At 32.0% G+C, this 22,850-nt stretch overlaps 3 protein-coding genes across 3 annotated transcripts; 1 reads left to right on the top strand and 2 right to left on the bottom strand.

Annotated features, from left to right (window-relative positions):
* Positions 1-6,232: 6,232 nt before the first annotated feature.
* On the top strand, positions 6,233-9,575 carry LOC120077851. Its single transcript, XM_039031927.1, has 2 exons — positions 6,233-6,861; positions 9,103-9,575. Exons 1-2 carry the CDS (start codon positions 6,583-6,585, stop codon positions 9,277-9,279), a joined length of 456 nt encoding a protein of 151 aa, XP_038887855.1. The 5' UTR covers positions 6,233-6,582; the 3' UTR covers positions 9,280-9,575.
* A 765-nt stretch (positions 9,576-10,340) lies between these two features.
* Positions 10,341-11,213, bottom strand: LOC120077414. The gene has a single exon (XM_039031296.1). It carries the CDS (start codon positions 11,211-11,213, stop codon positions 10,341-10,343), a length of 873 nt encoding a protein of 290 aa, XP_038887224.1.
* Positions 11,214-11,766: 553 nt separating this feature from the next.
* Positions 11,767-14,204, bottom strand: LOC120077850 (lipoyl synthase 2, mitochondrial). The gene is made up of 4 exons (XM_039031926.1): positions 13,698-14,204; positions 13,223-13,434; positions 12,663-13,042; positions 11,767-12,159 (listed from the first exon to the last, which is right to left on the bottom strand). The coding sequence occupies exons 1-4, from the start codon at positions 14,126-14,128 to the stop codon at positions 12,037-12,039; spliced, it is 1,146 nt and encodes a 381-aa protein (XP_038887854.1). The 5' UTR covers positions 14,129-14,204; the 3' UTR covers positions 11,767-12,036.
* Positions 14,205-22,850: the final 8,646 nt, after the last annotated feature.

Genomic DNA, 22,850 nt, shown 5'->3' with positions numbered 1-22,850 from the left:
TTAGAGAAAGACAAGACAAGATTGAAAGGTAAGTCTCTGAGCAAGAAATTATTTCCATACCCGAAGAAGAAACTATGTGCGAAAGGTCACTTCTACCTGGAATTCAAGCCTGAAAGGGAAGCTTTCCACTCCATTTCTTCCACACACCGGCAAGCACAACGTCTCCAATCGGGATCTGTGTCAAGACATTGACACTCTTTTCGTATTTGTTCTTATTTTCCATTCATCTACTGTGTTCATCTTTAATCCTTCATTTACTATCTGTACTAAACGTTTATCCTTAGATTTTAATATCATTATTGTAATCATTGTCATTTCTCTATCCTTTTCTATACATTCATCATCCATTTTCTCCATTATGTGTAACTAATCCCCAGGGTAGGGGGAAGGATTAAGCAAGTGAGTTAATCTTTGTTAAGGAAATCGGCTGAGTTTAGCTGAAGCATGCTCGATGGAATCTTCACCTATGAGAGCAGAAGTGAAGATGTTATTCCGCCGATCGAAAGAAGGTTGGAAGAATGCATTAACTAAAGCGAGAAGTATTTCTAGAGATGGAAACAACCTTGCGTTCATCACGTTCATCCCTGTTTCACCATAAACATATGGGAACGCGGCCGATCACTGAAAAGTGTAAGCCAAGGGAAAGCAGAACCTTAGTTGTGTCTTCAACGAGATTGACGAACTTGCGATGTCCTTTCCCTCAATCCATTCTCTTTCTGATTCACTCCACAAGACTTGCCACCACATTCACTAGACACTTTTGCACATCTTCACAACCAGTCCTCAACCTGTATACTAATAGTTTATTCAGTTATTGTATCACCGCAATTTATTTTACTTACCATCGCATTTTATTCTTTACCGCAATATACTTTTCATCGCATTTTACTTTTCGCAAACCAATTCTTTATTCTTTATGTTTAACCGGTCACATATACCACATTAGTATCGCATTAATTACAACAATCCCCGTGTTCGACCTCAGATCACTCTGAGAAACTTGCATTGGAATTATACTTGGTTCCAGCGTAAAAAAAACTTGTGACACGCACTACACGAACGCATACTACGAAGCATTTAAGCATCATCGCATACATTTAGAACATAGTATCGTAATATCATAATTCACAGCGTGCATAATCACAAATCATTCAATCATTCATTCAATTTTATTTTGACAAAACACAATATAATCATCTGAAATTGCACTTCTTCTCTCTATAGTAGATCTTCTTAGTGGCACTTCTTGAGGTTGTTGAGTTTGAACTTCAAGTTCAACAACAGGGACTTCAATGTTGTCTTGTTCTATATTTGGTTCAATAGTGAAGTCAGGAATTGGAATCTGGACATCATTTATAACCACTTGAGGAAAAGAAACTAATTCCTCTGGATTCTCTATTTAGAGATGTGACCTAATCGTTTGTGCCATAACATAGCGGAATTCTCATTTAATTTACGCTTTGTACCACTTAAATTAGATAACAAGATCTTGTTAAATGAAGCAAAAGAATCAAGCATATATAGACCATTGCCACTTCTCTATATTAGTTGTATTTGGTTGTTCCTCAATAGAAGTAGGTTTATTAGTCCTTAATGCAAGGTCCAAATCTACACACCCGAGAAGTATCTCTAGGCTTTCCTTCCAAATCTTGAAGTTCGATCTATTCAACTTAGGGATTGAACTCATATTTCCAGATATTTGAGTAAGACCAACTGAAACAATAAAAAGCAAAACATATGCTCACAATTAAATTATAATAAAATAATTTCACATATGTGATGGGCCACTTTTAACAAGATACCTAGCACAATATTGATGTCCAACCTTTGGGCAAAAAATACCAACTGTAAATGGTACTCTCAACGTAGTAATCAAAGTATTGACAATAAACTCTGTCAAAAAATAGCTTTTCTTTGGACCGACTATTTTTTCACACGAACAATCCTTATAATTGCCACATACTCATTACCACATGCATACCCACAATTTGGCCAAATAATTATCTTCCTTTGGGCCAATAATTATTCGCATAAATTCATGAATATGCACGTCTTATATTTCATAATTAAACTAATATAGATGATAGAGGCTACTTTGGTAACATATTATTTTTTACCAATTCAATCTAAAATATAAGACACAATAATATAATAATTATATTGTACAAAAATAAAGGAGGAAGAACATCAAATAGTCTTTACCAATATTCACTTAATAATTGCATACACATAATACAATTAAAGCAACATAAACATGTGAATATCACCAATATCATCAATCAAATTTAAATTGAAACCACAATATGATCAATTAATCTTTGAATCCACAACATGATTAATCAAATTCAAACTTAAATCCACAATATGATTCATCAAATTTAAACTTATATTCACAAATGATTAACCAAATTTAAGCTTAAGTGTACAAAATCATCAATCAAAATTTAAATTTTAAATTACAAAATTAGCAACCAATTCGTAATTGTACATTAGTTGCCTACATGATGATTAATTTCGACTGATCCATTATTAACAAATTCAAAATCTTCAATCAAATTTAACCTTAAAACCCACGTAATATCACAAAATTCATACAATTAAAACCAACTAAAATTCACCGAATTTATCCAATTAAGAAGTTTTTGGGAAAAAGAAGAAAAAAAACTTAAATGGATTTTTGATGGTTCTCGGCAGTTTCTGTAATTGAAAACTCATGAAACCATAACCGGCCATTGAATCACCTACAATGCCGATTGATCATGGGTTTTCATGGTGTGAGGTTTGTGTTGTGTGTTTCAACCCAATGAGGGATTCAATTTATTTTTTTGGAAATTTATTCTTTAATTTTTTTAACCAAAATCAAAATTGAATCACAATCCCAATGGAAAACAAATATAAACCAACAATCTAACATGAAAAAAATGCTTTGATACCACTTGTTAACATAAATACTTTAAATCTACTCTAAATGCTCTTAGTGGGATCTCTCTCTAGATGAGATTCAAGAAAGGTGCTTATTGTTTTGGTAGATTGGGTTCTCTTTATATACTAGTTCAATTAGGGTTCTCATTAAACCCTAATTAACTAGGAATGAACTTCTAGCCATTAAGTCCATATTCAATTAGGAATCTAGGGCCTTAATTAATTAACTAGGAATGTGATAAATTATTAATCTACATACATAGTCCATACTTTAATTAAACATATTATTATTTAAATATGTCTAACGAAAACATTTAGGTCATAATATTTGTAACTTATTGAAAATCTAGGTGTTCAAAGTGTTGGCATAACAACAGGTAAAAAAATAGTGTAAGAAAAATATGCAAATACTTAGTATGTGCACCTTTAAAGTTCACTTAAAATTGGAAGGAAAAAAAAACGGTAGAAGAATGGTAGAGTCAAAAACATTTAATGCACGCAAATATTTTGTATTTGCAACTCATCCAAAATCTATTAAGTGTTGGAAATAAAATTAAAAAAATGTAAAGAAGGCTTTAATAAATTTTAAAAAAAATCTAAATATCGATGTTTGCAATGTTACATTGAAAATTTCCCATTAAAAACATTATTTTATAAGAGGGATAATGGCACATTTCTTCTCTCTTTATTTCTTTTGGTTGAAGGTGTCTACATATTTTCGACAAAATTAGGAACGCTTCCAATGCTAGTCTTGCAAGAGCTAGTATAAACAATGGGCTCTCAAATTGAGAACCCTTCAATTTAAAGGAAGATCTCTTCAACCTTTTTACTCATGACGACAATCAAGCATTTGACAAAATACTTGACAATCACCATGTACTTTTTAACTCTTTCTTGATCTTGCAAAACTCAAATCGCTCATCCACTCTGTGCTCTTGGAAACAATCAACAACCTAAAAATTATTGTGTTGCGTAAGTGGGAAAATCTGAAGGGAAGCCATGTATGGGAGCTGACAAAACATCATTGCACTGGAAAATACAAGAGAATAGAGTCATAGGTCTTCGACTACCATAATTTTTGTTATGCATTTGGCTCTGTTGAAGGATCAATACTTTTTTTCTTTACATTGGCATTTGGTACTGAGAAGATCGTGATTTGTGGACATAGTGAAGTAATTTAAGAGAGAATAAAAATTAGAGTTTGCTAAAATTGTGGAAAATATAATCAACCGTAATATGGAAGCATTAGATTTGGGGGACAAAGTTGGAAAAGTAAGTAGGGAGATGGGGCCTTCCCTATCAACGTACTGACCATAAATCATAAAATTTAGAAAAGGGTTATTTATCCAATTAGGGATCTTTTTATGGCTATTTTGTGCAATTTGTCTATTAAAAATGATGTAATTTAGAAAACAAATGGGCCAAAAGATGAGGAAAAAAACAGTGGGCCCAATTTCGAAGGTGAGAGTAACATGAAGCCCAACTTGTAAAACAAGCGTGACACAGAGAGAGAGAGAGAGAAAAGGTACACAGGAAGTTGGTACAATTCACGTGATTCCAAACTTTCAGACCCGGGTCCACTTTTTCTGACCCAAACCTGCTCCATTACTCGCCCATCCTCAACCCGGATATTATTATTACTGTAACCAAGCACCCAACTTTCAACGTCCCCGGTCCAAAAATCCACGGTCCTTATCAAATCCCGCGTTTGATAAATCCCCACCGTCCATTATCCTTCTCGTGATTCTGCGTATGCCGAGTCATACCTGACAGCCAATGAAAGAGCGCCAAGTGGCGAGATGTGATAGGATGAAGGCTTGTGCGTGTCCACGTTGACGATGTGGTCCCTCGGGGGTCAGGTTTGGGTACGGTGCTTTTTTGATGTGTCGTATGCAGAAGGCACGTGAAACACTGAACGACGAATTTATGCGCTGACACGTGTTTGGTAGCACGTGCCATTCGCCCTACCAGATCTCTGAATTTATAATTTATACACACATATGACTGCCAATATGGGTGGAATTATGGGATAAAATAACTTCCCCTCCAAAATTACATTTAAAATTTTGTTCAACATAAAGTATGGTTACATTTGATATATTTATATTTATATTATACCCTGGAGATGTTAATTTTTTTTAGTACAATTGAGAGAGAGGAATTCGAATCACATACCTCATGATTACTAACATAGTCGTATGCCAATAAAAATCAACTTTACCGAAGTTATTCACTAAAGATAAAATTCAAATTTCATCAACGAGATTTAATCTATTAATCAAAGACATGTTCGAGCAATGGCCAGCTTAAATATAAGATATAAATACTACTATACTTATGAAGTTATATATTTTATATCTACTATACTAAAGAAACTTTCAAAATTCAAGCCAGAATTTGAAAACTAAAAACTAGCTTAAATAACAAATAGGTGAACATCGTAATAAAGTTGTAAGCACAAATTTCAAAAACATAAAATCGAAATTGAAATCTTTGTCAAACAAGACTTAAAGTGATGCATTCGAAATTTCAAATTTTCAACAATACTCTACCTTAAACCATCCTAGGTTGGCCTAGTAGTAGAAATGAAATATAGTTCTTAATAAATGGCTAAGAGGTCAATAGGTCAATCTATTTTGACCATCTACCTATGAATTAATTTCCTAAAATAGATTAATCAAATTGAGTGTAGACTGGCTCAGACACTCACTCACAGATATAAAATTAGAATTTAATCAACAAATATATTATTCCAATCCAACCTGCCTACTTACATACATGGAATAATATTTTAGATGAGTGGTTATTGAGGTTTCTAATCCATCCTCACAAAATCCTACTACTATTTTCACATGTCTAAAAGCTGCAAGGCTAAACCATAATGTTTTAAAATGTAATGATTGTAAAAACCTCATTATAAGCAACCTATGTAAGAGTCAAATGTGAACATCATCACTTAGAGCAAACTTAAAAGATTATAATCAACATGTTAAGTGACTACATTATTGTTACAAATAAATTAATTAAACAAGTTACAATTCTCAATGCAATGCAATCAATTAAGCATGGCATTTCCAATCAATTCACATCTTTTTATTTTCCTTTTCATTCAACCATACTTCTGTAAATTCCATATAATCAAAACTTCTAAATATCAAACCTTTTTTTAATCATAAACATTCTCTTCATTCCATTAACATAAACTATAAACATAGCTTTGAACGTAATTAAGTAGAATATATATATTTTTTTAAAAACTCTTTTTGATTTTCTCAATATTTACTAAAGAAATCATCATCATCACTCAGCCCAACAAAAAGTCCTTTGTTTTCTTTCTTTTTGAAAGCCACGTTAAAAGAGGCCTTGCTCTGCAAACGATCTTCTCTTCTGCAAAATCTCCATTTCTTCCTCCCTTTCATATTCTTTCTTCTTTGCTCTGATTATCTCATTGCACATGGCTTTTGAATCACTGGTCTTCATGTAATCATTTTACCCATCTCCTCCTTTAACTCCCATCTTCTTTTTTCAACCCAATTTTCCTTTCTCTTAAAACCCACCATTCTCTGCAACTATGACCCTTTGCCATTATTAGAAGTTCTAGCACGAGAGGGAAAACAGAGTGGGTTTTTTTTGTTATTACTCTACTGGGGTTTTGTTTTAATGGGGGGTGAGCAAAAATGGGGGGCTATAGCGCCGGCGTTGCCGGCGGTATCACCGTTAAACCCTGAAAGAGAGGAGTATTGGAGCCGTTTTGATGATTCGGTTAATGCGGTGTCGTTTGGGTTTGTAGCTACTGCCATTCTCATCTCTATGTTCCTTGTTATGGCAATTTTTGAGAGGTTTTTAAGACCTAGGTCGCCGGCGGCCATCGGACGGCCGCCTTCTGATCTTGAAGCTCAGATGGTGTTTGATGGAAAGCCTCGTTACCCATCTCCCAAGGTTTTTGTCTTTTCTTCTTTTCTTCAACTGCATGCTGATGGTGGCTTACATTTTGTTTGCTCTTCAAAATTACGATTCATGTTTCTTCTTAATTGTTTTGTTTTGAGTTTTCTTTTAGTTGGTTGGCTTATGGGTAAGTTGTGATTTGTGAAGCTGATTTGTTTGTGTAAATGATTTCATTATCTTCAAGAATAATGGCATAGCTTGTTGGCAGTTAGTTCCTTTAGTGGGCTGAATTATTGGTCTTTCTAGTTATGAGCTGTTTTGTTGTATTTCATAATCTAAGCATGAAACTCTTTTGAACTTTTAAGACTTTGGAAAATCATATTCACCACCATCTTACAATATTACAAGTTTATTTGTTTATCATCTTTTGAATGGATGAATCCCATGCCATTTTCTTAAGCTTTAGAGTTGTAGATCAATGTCCTCCTTGAAGTTGTTGTATAGTATTTGTTTGTTATGGAAGTTTGTTGTGGGGCCTTAGAGTTATAATGTTGTGGTGTTGCTTCTAATTTAAATGGTTTCTGCTTTTCCTTAGAAACGTTATTTGTTAACAAGGTGATAAGATCAGGACCGTAGTTTTATCTGTTTCTGTGCAAAACCCATCCTTAAAAGGATCACCTTTTTTAAAAAAATAATAAATTCTTTCGGTGACAATTAATAATGTTTAAACTATTTTCAACTTACTTTATCATGGTGAAAAAATGCAGCTGATGAGATTGGTATTTTAACGAGGTATTTGAGAAATGTCTCTTTTTCATTAGGAATTGAGTTGTGGCTCGTTGTGCTACTAGTTTTTCTAGTTTTTTCTTCCTTCAAATCGGGAAGATTTTAGGAAAAGTTGGGTTGCTATTTTTCTCAACTAAGTCTGCGATGTTATTATTGGTGACCTTTTATTTTTGTTACTTAAAAAAAATAAAATAAAACTGTTTTCAAACAGTTCTCTTCTGAAAATTTCTATACTAGCTCTGTTTGTTAACATTAATACAATAGTTTTCCTCATTCTAGATTTTAAGGATAAGGGTCCACAGCATGTAGGTAGCATGTGTTTTTGTCTCAACTGTTATAGCAATCCAACCAGAATAAAATTTGATAGGTAAAACACATCCAGAAGGCTTTAAAATGTGCAAGCTGCTCTTAATTTTTTAAGTATTAGTCGCTTTTGAAGCTGTGCCAAATGACATTTTAGAAAGAACAGATAATTCAAAGTTATCTCGATGTAACAAACTTTGTCAACAATATGATCCTACACCATTAAATGCATTGTTCATATCAAGCAAGATATAGCACAACTGTTCATAAGCCTTTAGGTGCAGTAGCAAGTTATTTACAAACATAATCACATGCTATGTTTCCCTTTCTGATTACACTATAGTAATGTGCACATATTTTTTAAGTATTTTTTTTAGCTTTATAAAGTGTCTCAAAGTCTCAGCTGGCACCATTTTCAATATCTTTCCTACATTCTATGAGATATACTTGTACCATACCAACATGTACAGCTGAGTTTGGTTGGGAGAGTATTCAAAGATTTGAGTAATAGTTAACAATTTTATTGTGTTGGGAAAAATACTAGCAGAGTAGAATGGTATTGAAATAGGAATTCCTGGATCATTCAGAATCTACTTCCACTAGTTTGTGTCCTATTCTTGCATCTCAAGTATGATAAAGTTGTCCTCCTTTTTGCTTATAGGCCAGCTATTTTCAACTGAAAATCAGAATGGTGATCATTATTATGAGTTTTCTTTCTTGTTTGAGGACATTTGCTTTTAGTGACCATCATGTTTGATCATGTGGCTTATCTTTCTCTTCACAAGGGGAAAAAAGGCAAAAGAAAAAGGGAAAAAGGGTTCAGACAAGCATTAATGTTCTATTGGAGTGAGGTTTTGATTCATCTATCTTTTAATCAAATTTATAATTCTATACAGTTATCAACAGTGGCTGTACAGTGTTCAAGTCATTAAAATCACTCTTTCTCTCTCTCTTTGATGAACAATATGCTACAGAATTCTCATGCAAAAAAACCTTCTTTATTGCATCTGTCAAGCATGCTTAGTCATTTGTAGACGATGACTTTCTTAATCAGAACCATTATATTAGTAGCTACTTTATTCCTGTCATGAAATATACTTCTACTGATAATTAGGGAGTAGCAGTCAGCAGAGAAGCAAATTTTAGGTTTAACTTTGTACCATTGCGATTGACTGATTCATTTTTTTTTTTACATGATTTATGTAGATGACGGTTTACGCTCGGGGAGTATCCGTATTGATGCCGGGTGAAGAAATTCCTACCTACATTGCTCACCCTGTTCCTGCACCTTGTCCTCCAGAACCCATTTTGAAGCCTCTGCATCAACATAGCTTGAGCATCTGTCCATCATCAAGCTTAACATCAACCTCCGACATCAGTTGACCTGAAAAAATAACATCACAATAGAACAAGGGTCACCCCACACTTGGAATGAATTTCAGCTCATTCTGACTTGCAACTTGACATTCTAAAGTTGAAAACATGGTGAAAGTCACATCACTTCAGTCTCTAACTTCAATATGTAGAGAGGCCCTGTAGGTTATATTTGATGATGTTGATTTGGGCCTTCTCTTGGCCCCCCACCAAATTAAAGAGAGGATAAAAATGAATGATTGTTGCAAGCTGGGTCAGCTCCTGTAATCCATGATTAGTACCCTGATTGTTATGTTCATAATGAATCCCATGCCTCGTTCACTGACATCAAAACACATGGTTAATTATCCACACAATTCTACCAACCATGAAAAGAAGTAAAACGTCAGCATCGAGAACACAAATTAAAGAAGAAAATTAACAGAAGATGACCATTTAAAGTTCTCAAATACTGCTTCTTACATAATGACCATTATTATCAGCATTTGCAAAAGAATTATACTAGTTTTTTGTGGGCTCTTTCATTTTTACTTCCTAATATAGCATTATCAGCAGACAAATAGAGATGATGACTCACAATATTGACAGAAATCTTCGTGCAAATTCTCCTTGGACTTTGTGCTACTTTTGTTGACCCCTCTGTCTGGAGTGCTTGGGACAGCACAGTCCACAATGTAACACATAGAGAAAAGAAAAAGAGAAGCGTTTCAGTGTTAGCCCCACCAGAGAAGACATAACCTGTACTCCATGCATATTCAATACAAACAATGAAAAAAGATGATGAAAGGAAAAAGATTTCACTTTTCCCAAAAACAATAAAAGAAAGATGCCAACTTGGAGGACCATTTGAATTTCAGATCCCCATAGCAAGTTGGAATCTCAAAACCAACGAGAAATTCTAGAGTCAAAACATCCATGTTACCACTTACCATTTACAAAAAAGAGGCAATCCAAGTAAACGGCAAGCAATCATAATAACTACAGAAACTAACCAAGTCTTGTATACAACACATTTCCAGAAATTTGACAAGAAATCAACACCAACCCAATACACTAATCTGCATTAGAATCTACAGAAAGATGAAACATTCAAGTGAGACAAGTGGATTTTCGATGGATTCATTTGGAGGCTGAATTGCATCATCCATTGGCTTCTCCATCTTTCCTTCACCTGTTTTCTCGGTGGTCATTGTCTCTGGTTGGTCCCCAGCTTGTCCAGTCATTTTCATGCCACTGCTTTTCATATTCCCTGTCTTATTCGTTTCTCGAACTGTTCGAGTTGCTGGTGACCTCGAACGGCGGCCATGGCTAACTCCAGATTGTTGCTCGTGCCGCCCTCCATTCAGCTTCCTGGTCCTTGCCTCTCTTGATTCTGTCGTTCCATGTGTGTACCTGCAATTAACACGAGACTTCTTCTCTGGTAAAAGTTCAGCAGGTCTCTTTGTTGCACATTTGTCTCTCTGTTCTCTTCGGTATGATGCGTCGCCGGAGTATGGCCGCTTTCTGCGAATCTTCGGTTTTGTATTTCGACCAATTTCTCTGCTCTTACTTGATGCTTCATCCCCTTCCCTTTGCTCCGAAATGGTGGTCGCCATTGACATGCTTTCGCTCACATTGCTGCACCATTCTGTAACCTGAGATGTCTCCGAAACTGAAACGATACTTTCCTCCCTTTTGCTGAATGAACCATCCATTTCACTTGCTTTTACTTTCAGCTCGGAAGACTTGTTCTTTGGGACTGTTTGTTGTACGGTACATGGCTTAGCAATGGGAGTCTCTGAGAGGACTTCTTTGACGGTTTCTTCTTCCGGGGTTCCATTGGCTGGGATGTTCCCAACATCAGTGTCGAACCATCCCGGTGACGGAGGTTTAGCAAAACGATGATGCTTATCCAGGATATGAGGCTGACCTCTGTCCAAGGCTCTGCTACAGCAACAACCCATAGAGTGGTGAATGTCGAAAATGGGAATGGAGATGGAAGATAATCGGAATGAGATATTAGAATTTGAAATTTTGAATATAACGTTCGAGGGTACTGAATTTTGGGTGGGAAAGGAAAGCACCTGGGCGAGACCCTCCAGAAACAGAGAGTGGAGCTGTGGCAGAGTTGGCAGTGAAATGGCTCGACGCCCAGTACCAATGTAGAAGAAACTGTCAATGCGTGTTTAATACGGGGCAGGGGATTGGCTTAAGATATAACTTGAAAATCAGACGGGAATCGTAAAAAGATGTTTAATGTTCACTTGACGTTCCTTTTTAACGTTCTTCTATAAAACATATATATATACATATATATATATATAACCACTCTACAGAGAACTTTACATCTTTTCCTAACCTTATCTTCTGTAGAGAATGAGGACTAGAGAAGAAAATTACCAGAGCCTTTATGTCAACTCGTTCACAGTTGAACCTGCTTTTGCATTGAAATCCAATAATTGAGTTTTTGTATGAACAAGCAAAATGGTATAGACGTAAACCTATACAAATAGCAAATAAATATAATTCCAATTCCGATATTACAAGAACAGCGATACCCCCACGCTGATCAGCAAGAACAGGAGGAAGGGGAGATGTTATTAAGCAGCAGAGCAAAATCTATGGCTACAGTGAATGATATACATCTGCAGCGGATAAGGAGCACAAGAATTTGACAAATGCATCAAATCAAAAGTCCAATTTGCCAACGTGTCAACTTACATGCAACATGGTTAAATTATGTAGGGATTGTTGGGGACAGATGACCAATAAAAATGGTAACAATAATCAAGGTCGGGTAGGCTGTGAATTAGAAGCTGCACGATCTGATTCAATCATTGACTTGATATAGAATTCTCCTGCCTTGTATGAAGACCTAACCATTGGGCCAGATGCCACATACCGAAAACCCTGCCACAACCAAACAAAAAATGGATTTTTAGATAATTGTTGCTCCCTCAAGGAATGGCAAGTAGTAACTTCATCCATTAAAAAACTATTGATCATGTAATACTTGATGGTAGAGATTTCCTATAAACTTATAAATGAGGGTTATGCATAACAGTGTGAACTAGTATATGCTTTAAGGTAAACCATGGACTCCCTCAAACAATTCAAACACACATAAAATTACAACGGTACAATGCAAATGAAAGTTATTCACTAGGTACAAATCCAATAGGATCTGTTTGGATTGAAATTGTTCTAGAAAAAGTTTTATAAATGGGGAAAAAAAAAAGTAAGCACTTGGTAAGTTGATTCGTCCTAGTTTGATGGGAAATTACACAATAGCATAAACTTTTTTAAAAAATCAAGTAGACTTTAGCCTTAAAGGACTTGATTAATCAATCCCTTGCAGAACAAAGAAAACAGTACACGATCAAAATGTTCAAATAATGAGAAATAGAGCGTACCATTTTCATGCCAAGATTTTGATACTTCTCAAAAGCCTCAGGAGTAATGTATTCTGATACAGGCATATGGCGCTTTGAAGGTCTCATGTACTGACCAAACGTCATCACATCAACTCCAGCTGCTCTCACCTTCTCCATTGTTTGCACTACTTGGTCTGGTGTTTCCCCACAGCCCAACATAATGGAAGTCTTTGTAAGTGTTCCAGAAGGAGCAAACTCCTTGGCCATAACTAGAACATCCAATGATTGCTTGAAATTAGCACGGTGATCCCTAACTGCCCCCTGAAGCTCTTCAACTGTCTCTATATTGTGAGCAAAGACGTCAAGGCCCGACTTTGCAACTTTCTCTACACAGCCAGTGTCTCCTCGAAAATCAGGAACTGCAAAAAAAAAAAAAAAAAAAAAAAAAAAAAAAAAAAAAAAATATCATCATATTGTACAGGGAAAAATTCCTTAGTTGGACCGAAACTGGATAAAATAAGGCTCTCTAAAATCAAGGATCCTCCAATGCACAATGAACATGACACAGTCATAGGTAAAAGAGACTAGGGAATTAGTACCTAATGCCTCAATCAGCATATTTGGCTTCAAAACCTTAAGTTTATGCACGGTCTCTGCAAAATGACCACTCCCCTGATCGGGCAAATCGTCACGATCAACACTAGTGATGACCACATAATCCAAACCCCATGATGCGATTGCCTCAGCAACATTTGTCGGCTCATTTGGGTCTGGTGGAGGTGGAGTCCGTGAAGTCTTCACATTACAGAACCTGGAGTTCAAACAATCCCAAAACAACAAGGGAATGAATAGAAATTTTGTGACACTGAGATGATATCAAAGTAATCAACAGGATCATTTTCTATGACAAAAACAATCAGTTCTAGATACATTCTCGCTCCCCACTGAACTATATATACGTTGACATTATACACAATAAAATAACCAGAAATTACGGTTCTTCAGTCGTTAAAAACACGTAGGCAATTAAATAAACATAACGAAATGGAATGAATAGATTGAATTATTACTAGCCTGCAACCACGGGTACAAGTATCGCCAAGAATCATAATCGTAGCAGTGGCAGTGCCGGTTTCTCCACCAGACCAGCATTCCCCTAAATTAGGGCATTTAGCCTCCTCACAAACCGTATGAAGCTTCAATTCGCGGAGCTTCTTCTTAATTTGAACATACTTCTCACCACCAGGCACCGATTCCTTCATCCATTTAGGTTTAGGAAGGGGCTTCTTCTTCGTACCAACTTCCACAGAATACGAATCAGAAGATTGCAAGTCAACGAAGTCGGAAAGTGAGGGGGACTCGGCGGCGAGTCGTTCCCGGAGACCGGCCAAAGTGCGGGGGAATTGGGAGGAGGTAGCAGAGGCGGAGGTGGAGGAAGATGAAGAAGAGAAGGATCTACTGACAGATTTGAGGATTCGAGTAAGGCTTTGGCAGCGTTTGTTCATCGTGGTTGGCGATCTCGGAGAGAAGCCTAACCGGAATTTGGGTGGCTTCGGATTTGGACAGTTGAAGGGCGTTCGTTTGTAAGGCGTTTTCAACCATACGAAAAGGGATTATTGGGCTTCATGATAGAATATTTGTGGCCCAATGTAGAAGTGGGCTTGACTTCATCGATGGGATGGACTAAAATTTTGGGTTTCTACATGCAAGACCACCGATATTTGATAAATGTCTTAAAATTTGAACTTTTTTCAAATACGACTTTTAGAAATGGTTTATTTTGTGGTAATCTTAGATTATCCTACATGAGTATCTAGATTCATTTGATTGTAATGCAGTAATTTTAAAATAGTCAGACATCTAAAGATATCGAACATCCTAAAATTCCTCCATTATAAGCATCTCCATCTCCATTCTCGTTGAAATAATAGGTTTTCAAGATTCCCTACTATCATACGTCCATAAAATTACAATTCTTACCTTTATCTCTAATTAGTATAATTAGTCACCACATTGTTTTCTTTATCTTGCCACTTTTTAATTAGGATTCATTTGCATAGAGCCACTCACATGTAACTCTATTGAATTTTGTGCAAGGTATTTTCACATTCCTCTTTTTTACTTTTTCTCCGTTTTGCAACCCCTTTCTAACTTTCTTCTTAGTTTTTTCTACCCCTTCACTTTTTTTGTTATTGGTATTGTATATTTAATTTTGATCATATGTTTTTTTTTTTTTTTTCATATGAGATTTATGTTGAAACCTTACTTTGAAATTGGAGGTCCCGGTGTAGAGATCGTTTTAGATTATGTTTGTGTATTTTCTTTATTAAGACTAGACCATAATTAGGGTTAGTTTGTGTATGTATGTGTTTTTTTTTTAGAAAAAAATCTTGATTGTGTTTTTTTTTTATTGAGTCCGTAGCACAATTTAGAGTCCTTTGTATTATTATTTTTTTTTAAAAAAATATATTTGTTCTCCTTGTTGAGTCTTGAGTCAAGACCTTATTATTATGATGTGATTTTCATTTTATCAAACTTTAATTTTGGAAGTGTCTATAAGTTCTTTTAAACTTTCGATTTTTTTCTTTGAAGTTTTAAAAAATTTCTAATAAGTTCTTAAGCTCTTAAATAAAATTAAGTATCATAGATTCTCAAATTAAGTGAAAACCTAGTTATATTGTAAAATACTACAACAACAATAATAATAATAAATCGACAGAAAGTTCAACGATGGAATGAAGATAAAAGTTTTTTTTTTTTTTTTTTAAAAGATTAGATTTTGTGTTCAAGTTTGTTTCAAAATATAAAAAACCTACAATTGTTTGGATAGAAAGTCCAATGATAAAATGAAGAATTTTTTTATTTATTATTTTTTTTTTGTTAAAAGATCATATTTTTTATTCAAGTTTGTTCCAAAATATATAAAATCTACAATTATTTTGATAGCTAACGATAGAATGAAGATAGAAAATGCGTTTTTTTTCTGTTAAAAGATTGGATTTCATATTCAAGTTTGTTTCATCATATATATATATATATTAATTTCTTCCAATTAGATGGTGTATTTTCATTTTCTTCCAATTATATTTTCAATTTTAATTTTTGAAAATTATTTTTAATTTGTTATTTCCTACTAATTAGATCATGTATTTTTTATATACCTTTTATTATTATTTTGTTTTGTATGTATTTTTAATATTTATATTTATTATTGAAACAGTATTGATATGATGGTTTTTAATTGAAGTTTTCTTTTTTCTAGACATTTACGAGGTAAATTTAGTATTCATATTGTTCATGTTTTAAAGCTTATTTATGAAAAGTATATTTATATTATTTACATATATGGATCATCTTACTTTGGATAATATTGTGATAATGTTAATTTTTGATATAGAACAAAATATTAAATTAATAAAGATTAATTTGTTGGAAAAAAACAACATATAAAAATAAAATTAGATTAATAAAAAACCAAATATGTTTTATGAATTCGAATTATATTAAAATAATGAGAAAAATACATGAATATTCGTATGGGCATTATTGGAAGACTATGTAAATTGAAGACATTCACATGTACAAGTCTTACAAAACAAACGTAGTTATTAATAATTCTCAGACATCTATAAAACATATTCCTATGAAACAAACATGACTTTCTAAAGATTCCAGGCGAGGCATTTGTAATTGCAGTTATCTATAATTCCAAACATCTAAAGATTCTAATAATTTACATTCCGAAAAAATAAATGGCCCCCTTAGAGTTAATTTTGGACAATTATACCATTTTTCATCTATATATATCAATTTTTTAATATATTTTTTTTTATTATTTTTCGGAGTTATTTTAATGATGTAGAGAGAAAATACATTTATTATATAGAAAGAAAATGTATTTAATATAATTTGTCTCATTTATCAATTGGAGAGAGAAAATACATTTATTGTAATTTTTTCCATCTTTTAATTTGGAAAAAATACATCTAATGAAATTTTATTTTATATTTACGTTGGTTTTCACGTATCAACTTTTTTTTTTTTTTTTTACAGATTAATTGTTATTTTGAATATACTTTAGAATATTTCGTTAGGTATTTGAAAATATTCTAACCAATATATGAAATATAGTACAGTTCATACATTAGAGATTGACTTAATGTTTAACATAAATCACAGTATAAACCAATATATGAAATATACCAAAGTATATAAATCTTCATAAGTTTCATTTACACCACAATATATATATCATAATACATGGAGTCTAAATAAAAAAAGCACTCTCATTTATATCAAATAAACGAATACATATACCATAGTGTATATCAAATTTCATACAGAAGCTAAAAAGAAGGTACATATGTATCACGGTATGTATAAAAAAATAGAAAAAAGATAAAACTAAAAGTCGAATTGGGGTCGTCGTTCGTCTACTCCAAGTCCGCCGTCACCGTTCATTTACTCAAGTCTATCATCGTCGTTGATTTGCTCTAATCCATCATTGTCGTTCGCCTGCCATCATCGTTGTTGTCGTTTCGTGCTCGCCTCGTCGCCAGATCGCCCATGCCATCTATCTCTCGCCTATAACTCACACCATCAGAAAGAGAAAGGAGAGAGAGGAGAAAGAAATGACCTTTAAGCATGGGGGAAAGAAAATATGCATGGGGGATAGAAATATATATATATATATAATGTAAGTGAGGATTAAATTATAAATAGTCACTGATATTAGTGAAAATAGAAAGATCAATAGGTTTATTTTTACAAAAGATGAAATGTCCATGATAACCTATTTTTATGACTTTTTATGTAGAAATCCCTAAAATTTTTCTTAGATAACCTTAATTATTATAGCTGATTTCGTTATGCCCTAGCCTTTTGATTATTTGCAACCTTACCCCTAAATAAATTTGTGAATTTATGGGCCGTTTGGCCCACCGGGTGGAATTAACAGGTTTGTGTATAAATGTAAAAAGTAAAGAAAGCTGAGAATGTGGAGTTATTCCATTAATGTGAAAATTAGAGATGGGTCACTTTCACCTTCTTATGTTTAGCAATTAAGACATCTATCTTATGTATAGGTACATGTTTTTTTTTCTATCAAGATGTTAGAGATTCGAGTATCCATGCACCACAAGTTGTTTAACTCAAGAAAATAAATAATAACAAATAAAAAAAATCCTAACATATTAGACATTTACACACTATCATATTTGTACATTTATCTCTTAGTTTACTTTAAAAACTATTGACATCTATCACTCTTAACTGACATTGAAAATTTGGAAAAATATAATTGAGTGGACGAGGCATTATTTACTATCTTAAAGAAACTTGAATAAGTATTACAATTTTAAGATATATGTTTTATGCAAATTTAACTATGTTAAAATTGACAAACTAGATCCGTATTAAATTTTGTAAGTTTGAGGGATTAATTCAATCATCGATTTTATGCACAATTTTGAGTTTTTTTTTTTAAATGAAAAAAAAAATCTGACCTCACTTTAAGAAGAAAAATAAGAAGAAGAAAAAAGGATGAATGCAATGAAAGTTGAAATAATGTAAATATTGTCCCATGTCTCTCTAAATTTAAACTTGAATTGGATTAAATTTTACAGAAAATTTATAGTAGGCCATGTTCCAACTTCCAAGGGTATAATTTTGTTTCTGTATAACTTGATATATTAGAGTAGTAATTTGTTTTATTCCATTAATTAATTAATTAATTTGTTGTTATTATTATTGTTTGAAAAGAAGTATTTGACAGTTGTTTCCAAAAAAGAGATCTTTTTTGTGGGCCTATCATAGTTACATGTAGGGCCTTAAATGGTGTATAAAACTATTCTCATTTACATCAAGGGGCCCAATAGTGAATGCAAAAGCATCTTATCACAATAATTGGCTTTAATGCTTAAATGCTCTTTGATTAAAAAAAACAAAAAAAAAAAACTTGACAGATAATCCTAACAATTGTTGTATGGCATCCAATCTTTAACAAAGTTTAGTTAATAACAATTACTATTTCAATAAGTTGTCGGTTAGATCATTCGTCATAAAACATATATTACTGAGATGTATTATTAATTCATATATCGGTGATCAACATGTTAAATATTCAAATCTCTCACAAATACGTAGTTGAAGTCTAAAAAAGAACAACAAATCAATCGAAATGAAAATAAAATGAACATAAAATAAAAGTTTGAATTCTTGATTTTATTTGATGTTTAAATACTCTTTTGGTTCACGTATTTTCTTGACTTTAGTTCATTTTGATTTATGTACCTTCAAAATATTCATTTTAATTGATGTATTTTAAATATTTATGTATTGTTTGATGTTGTCATTTAAGTATACGTAATATTTATTGTTTTAGAAACTTCAATTTCATCTTCATTGCTTAATTTTTGCCCCCAAATAAAATCTTAATCTTAATAATCACATCAAAATATAATAATAAAATGTTAATAAATGTTTCTTGTGATAATATTTAACCATGTATATTTTTTCGTATAATTTAGTAAGATATGAATCTAGGTAGGTCAATTTTTAATTTAAGTAGATTTGATTAAATCTTTTAAGAATAAGACATACAGATTTTGGAATCAAAAAATTAAACTATATATCTTATCGTTAAAAAAATACTAATTCATGTAAATTTATAGTTTAAAAATGATGTGTCATAGTCACTATCACGGTTATTCATTTTCAAATATGGATAACTAAAATGAAATTAAAATATATATATATATACTTTTAGATTAAATGATACAAGCTTTTGATGGAGGAGACCCATTGAGACATGTTGGAAGAAGGGTCTAGTTTTTTTTTTTTTTAAAAAAAAAAAAAAAAAATTAAGAGTGAGGTCTTAAAAAAATTGAAAGAAAACAATTTTTAAGGTTTAGATTTTCTTTTGTGAATATATTGAAATTGGAATGGTTGACACGTATCAATAGGAACCTTAATCTTCGCCCATAGAAATTTTGGCTGCTGAAATGGACATTGATTCTATAATTATCCAAAAATGTCTTAATCTTATATTATATATCATCAAACCAAACCTTATCCAACGTTAGAAATTTGTTAAGAACATTTTGCTTTTCTCCACCAAACTTTCATATGTTCCTTCACTCAATCATCTTTCAATCTTTTTATTTTGTTAAATAGGAAATTTAGAGGGCTTATGTGTAATTTTGTTTAGATTCATGCCAACTATATTCCTTTTCTTCTAAAACAACAGATAACTTTATGTCACTGTCCATTTACTTGGTCTCAAATGTTTTAATATGACTTAAAACTTTTTCAAGAAATATTTGAATTATTAACTAAATTTTAAAATAAAAAAATAATTAAACAAATATTTTAAAAACCGTGACTTCATTTGATAACTATTTAATTTTTTAAAATTTATAAGCATTATTAATTAAAATTTATAAGCATTATTTCAACTACAATTTTCTATATTTTGTTACTAACTTTTTATTTAGGCCAGGTAACTATTTTGTTTTTTTTTTTTTAAAAAAAAATTAAGTTTATTTTCTCCCTATTTTTTATAATGATTTGCATTTTTATCAAGTACAATGGTTAAATTTTTAGCAAAATTTCAAAAACAAAAACAACTTTTAAAAGCCACTTTTTTAGACCCCGATTGGTAACCTTGATTTTGGTTTTTGTTTTTGAAAAATTAAACCTATGGACACTACCTCTACTTCCAAATATTTTTTTTTTTGTTATCTACATCTTACCCATAGTTTAAAAAACAAGTCAAAATTTGAGATCTAAAAAAAGTACTTTTTATTTTTGGAATTTGACTAAGAATTTAACCATTGTATTTAAGAAAAATACAAATTATTGTAAGAAATGTGAATTGAAATACATTTAATTTTCCAAAACTAAAACAAAAAACCAAATGGTTACCAAACGGGGCCTTAATTTTTCAAATTTTGGTTTGGTTTTTTAAACCATCGATAAAAAGATAATAATTAAGGCCCCATTTGGTAACCATTTTGTTTTTTGTTTTTGTTTTGAAAATTAAGCCTATAGACACTACTTCCAAATCCAAATTTCTTCTTTTATTATCTACTTTTCACCAATAGTTTAAAAAACCAAACCAAATTTTGAGAACTAAAAAAGTAGCTTTCAAAAAGTTGTTTTTGTTTTTGGAATTTGGTTAAGAATTCAACCATTGTACTTAAGGAAAAATGCAAATTATTGTAAAAAATGTGGTTGAAATAGATTTAATTTTCAAAAACAAAAACAAAAAACTAAATGGTTTATAAACAGTACCTAAGGAAGAAATTTAGAGATGAAAGTAATGTCAATAGACTTAGTTTTCAAAAAAAAAAAAAAAAAATCAAATGGCTACCCAATAAAGTTTTTGAAAAAACATAAACTAAATGTTTATTTTTTAAAAAAATATGATAATAATAAGAATTTTGGGAGGAAAGAAGCAAAAATTAATGACAAAAAATAAAAGACATTAAATGGTGCTACCTTTCTTAACCAAAGAAATGCATTAGTGGCTTAATTTTAAAATACAAAAAATCTCTAAAGCTAAATCCAACATTACCAATCATTAATATCGTTCACACATTCTAGTTTTCCACCAAATAGTTTCAACTTTTCTCTATGAGAGATTTAAATAATAATAATAAATAAATAAATATAAAAATAAATATAAATATAAAAAATAAAAAATAAACAAACCCCTAATCCTTAATCCAACGGTCAACAACATAATTTTCTTTCTATAATATTTCCACATCTAACTTCACTTCTAACTTCAAAATTGATAGTATACACTTTATGTCAATTAAACTATACTCATCTTAGAACATAATCAATTTTATCATAATACATTTACAACATTAGTTTAGTCATCATCCTCTTTATTAAAACTTAATTTTAAAAATTTTAATTTTTTTCCCTAGATCTTCATCAACCAAACTATCAAAATTATATGCCTTTTAGAATCTATCTTATTATTGCAGTTTGATTGGTTGATTTTATTACAAGCAAACTTTGAGCAACATATTTCATAATATGTCATGCAAGATGTTGTAACATTTTACATGATGGACAACAGATTCTATAGAAGATTTTTGGATATGTCAACATAATTTATAGATTTATATGACTACCTTCCTTGTTTTCCTGCATAGATTATTTATTCACTCCTTGAAGATCTTCTTAAACCTAGTCATATGTATTGTGTTCTTGTTTATTTTTAGAGTTAGCCTCCTTTTGAGAAAAGTATGTGTATTGAGAGTTTTGAGCTCATGTCATAACCTTCATGTATTATGATTAAAAAGATAAACTTATTTTTTTTCCATTGCGGGTTTGTTCCAGTCGACAAGTAAAACTTGGGATGAGTTTTAATGTTGTATTGAGAGTAGCTTAATCAAAGTTGGAGAAAAGCTTGCTAACAAAGGTAAGGGGATCTTACACCCAGAGAGAGTCTAAGTATGTTGTATTGAAAAAATCTCATACAAAGCTTGGAGAAGTGTTATTATGGAAGTGATGGAGAGCTCAAACTTAGGAGTAACTAGGTTAAAATTGAAGAGGAAGTTATATGTGAATCACTGAAGAGGTAATCTATCAGATAAATACTTTTTGTTGTAATTGCTGAACTCTTTATATAGTGAAATTTCTTTCCAACAAGTACGAACGTAGGTGATATTAAATCGAATTAAGTTATTAATCTTTGGGTCTTTATATTTTTATTTGTTTCTATATTGCTCGCTCGTCAAACATATAATCTATAACATCGTATTTGATATCTATATTCCAGGTTAAATCTACCTTATTTTTTCACATCTATAACAATATAAAGTAACAATTTTGCTATTCTCCATTCTCCCTTCTAGATCCTTCCATTATGTAGTTTCTCTGTCCTCCCTTACACAAACAAGGTAAGAAAATGTAATAAGATAAGGTTACTTAGCTAATAAGACTTTGTTAAAAATTAATTAAAAAGTTCTTAAAACCCACTAGCAAAATTTTAAAAAAAGTTCTTAAAACCCACTAGCAAATTTTTTTTAAAAAAAAAGTAAAACAAAACCATTTTTAATACATTTCCCTATCATCCTTGTTGTTGCTTGTCGTGTTATTTCGTGTCTAGATTTAGACAATGATATAGATATTTGAGGATGACTTGGACAACATCATCCTTAATTTAAGTTTCCTTTCCTTATTTAGAAAAATACCCAAACCTTATACTTT

This window comes from Benincasa hispida, chromosome 5, assembly GCF_009727055.1.
Source record: "Benincasa hispida cultivar B227 chromosome 5, ASM972705v1, whole genome shotgun sequence".
NCBI classification, from domain to species: Eukaryota; Viridiplantae; Streptophyta; class Magnoliopsida; order Cucurbitales; family Cucurbitaceae; genus Benincasa; species Benincasa hispida.
Note: the sequence above shows the minus strand (reverse complement) of the source record. Positions and strands in the feature narration are given on the sequence as shown.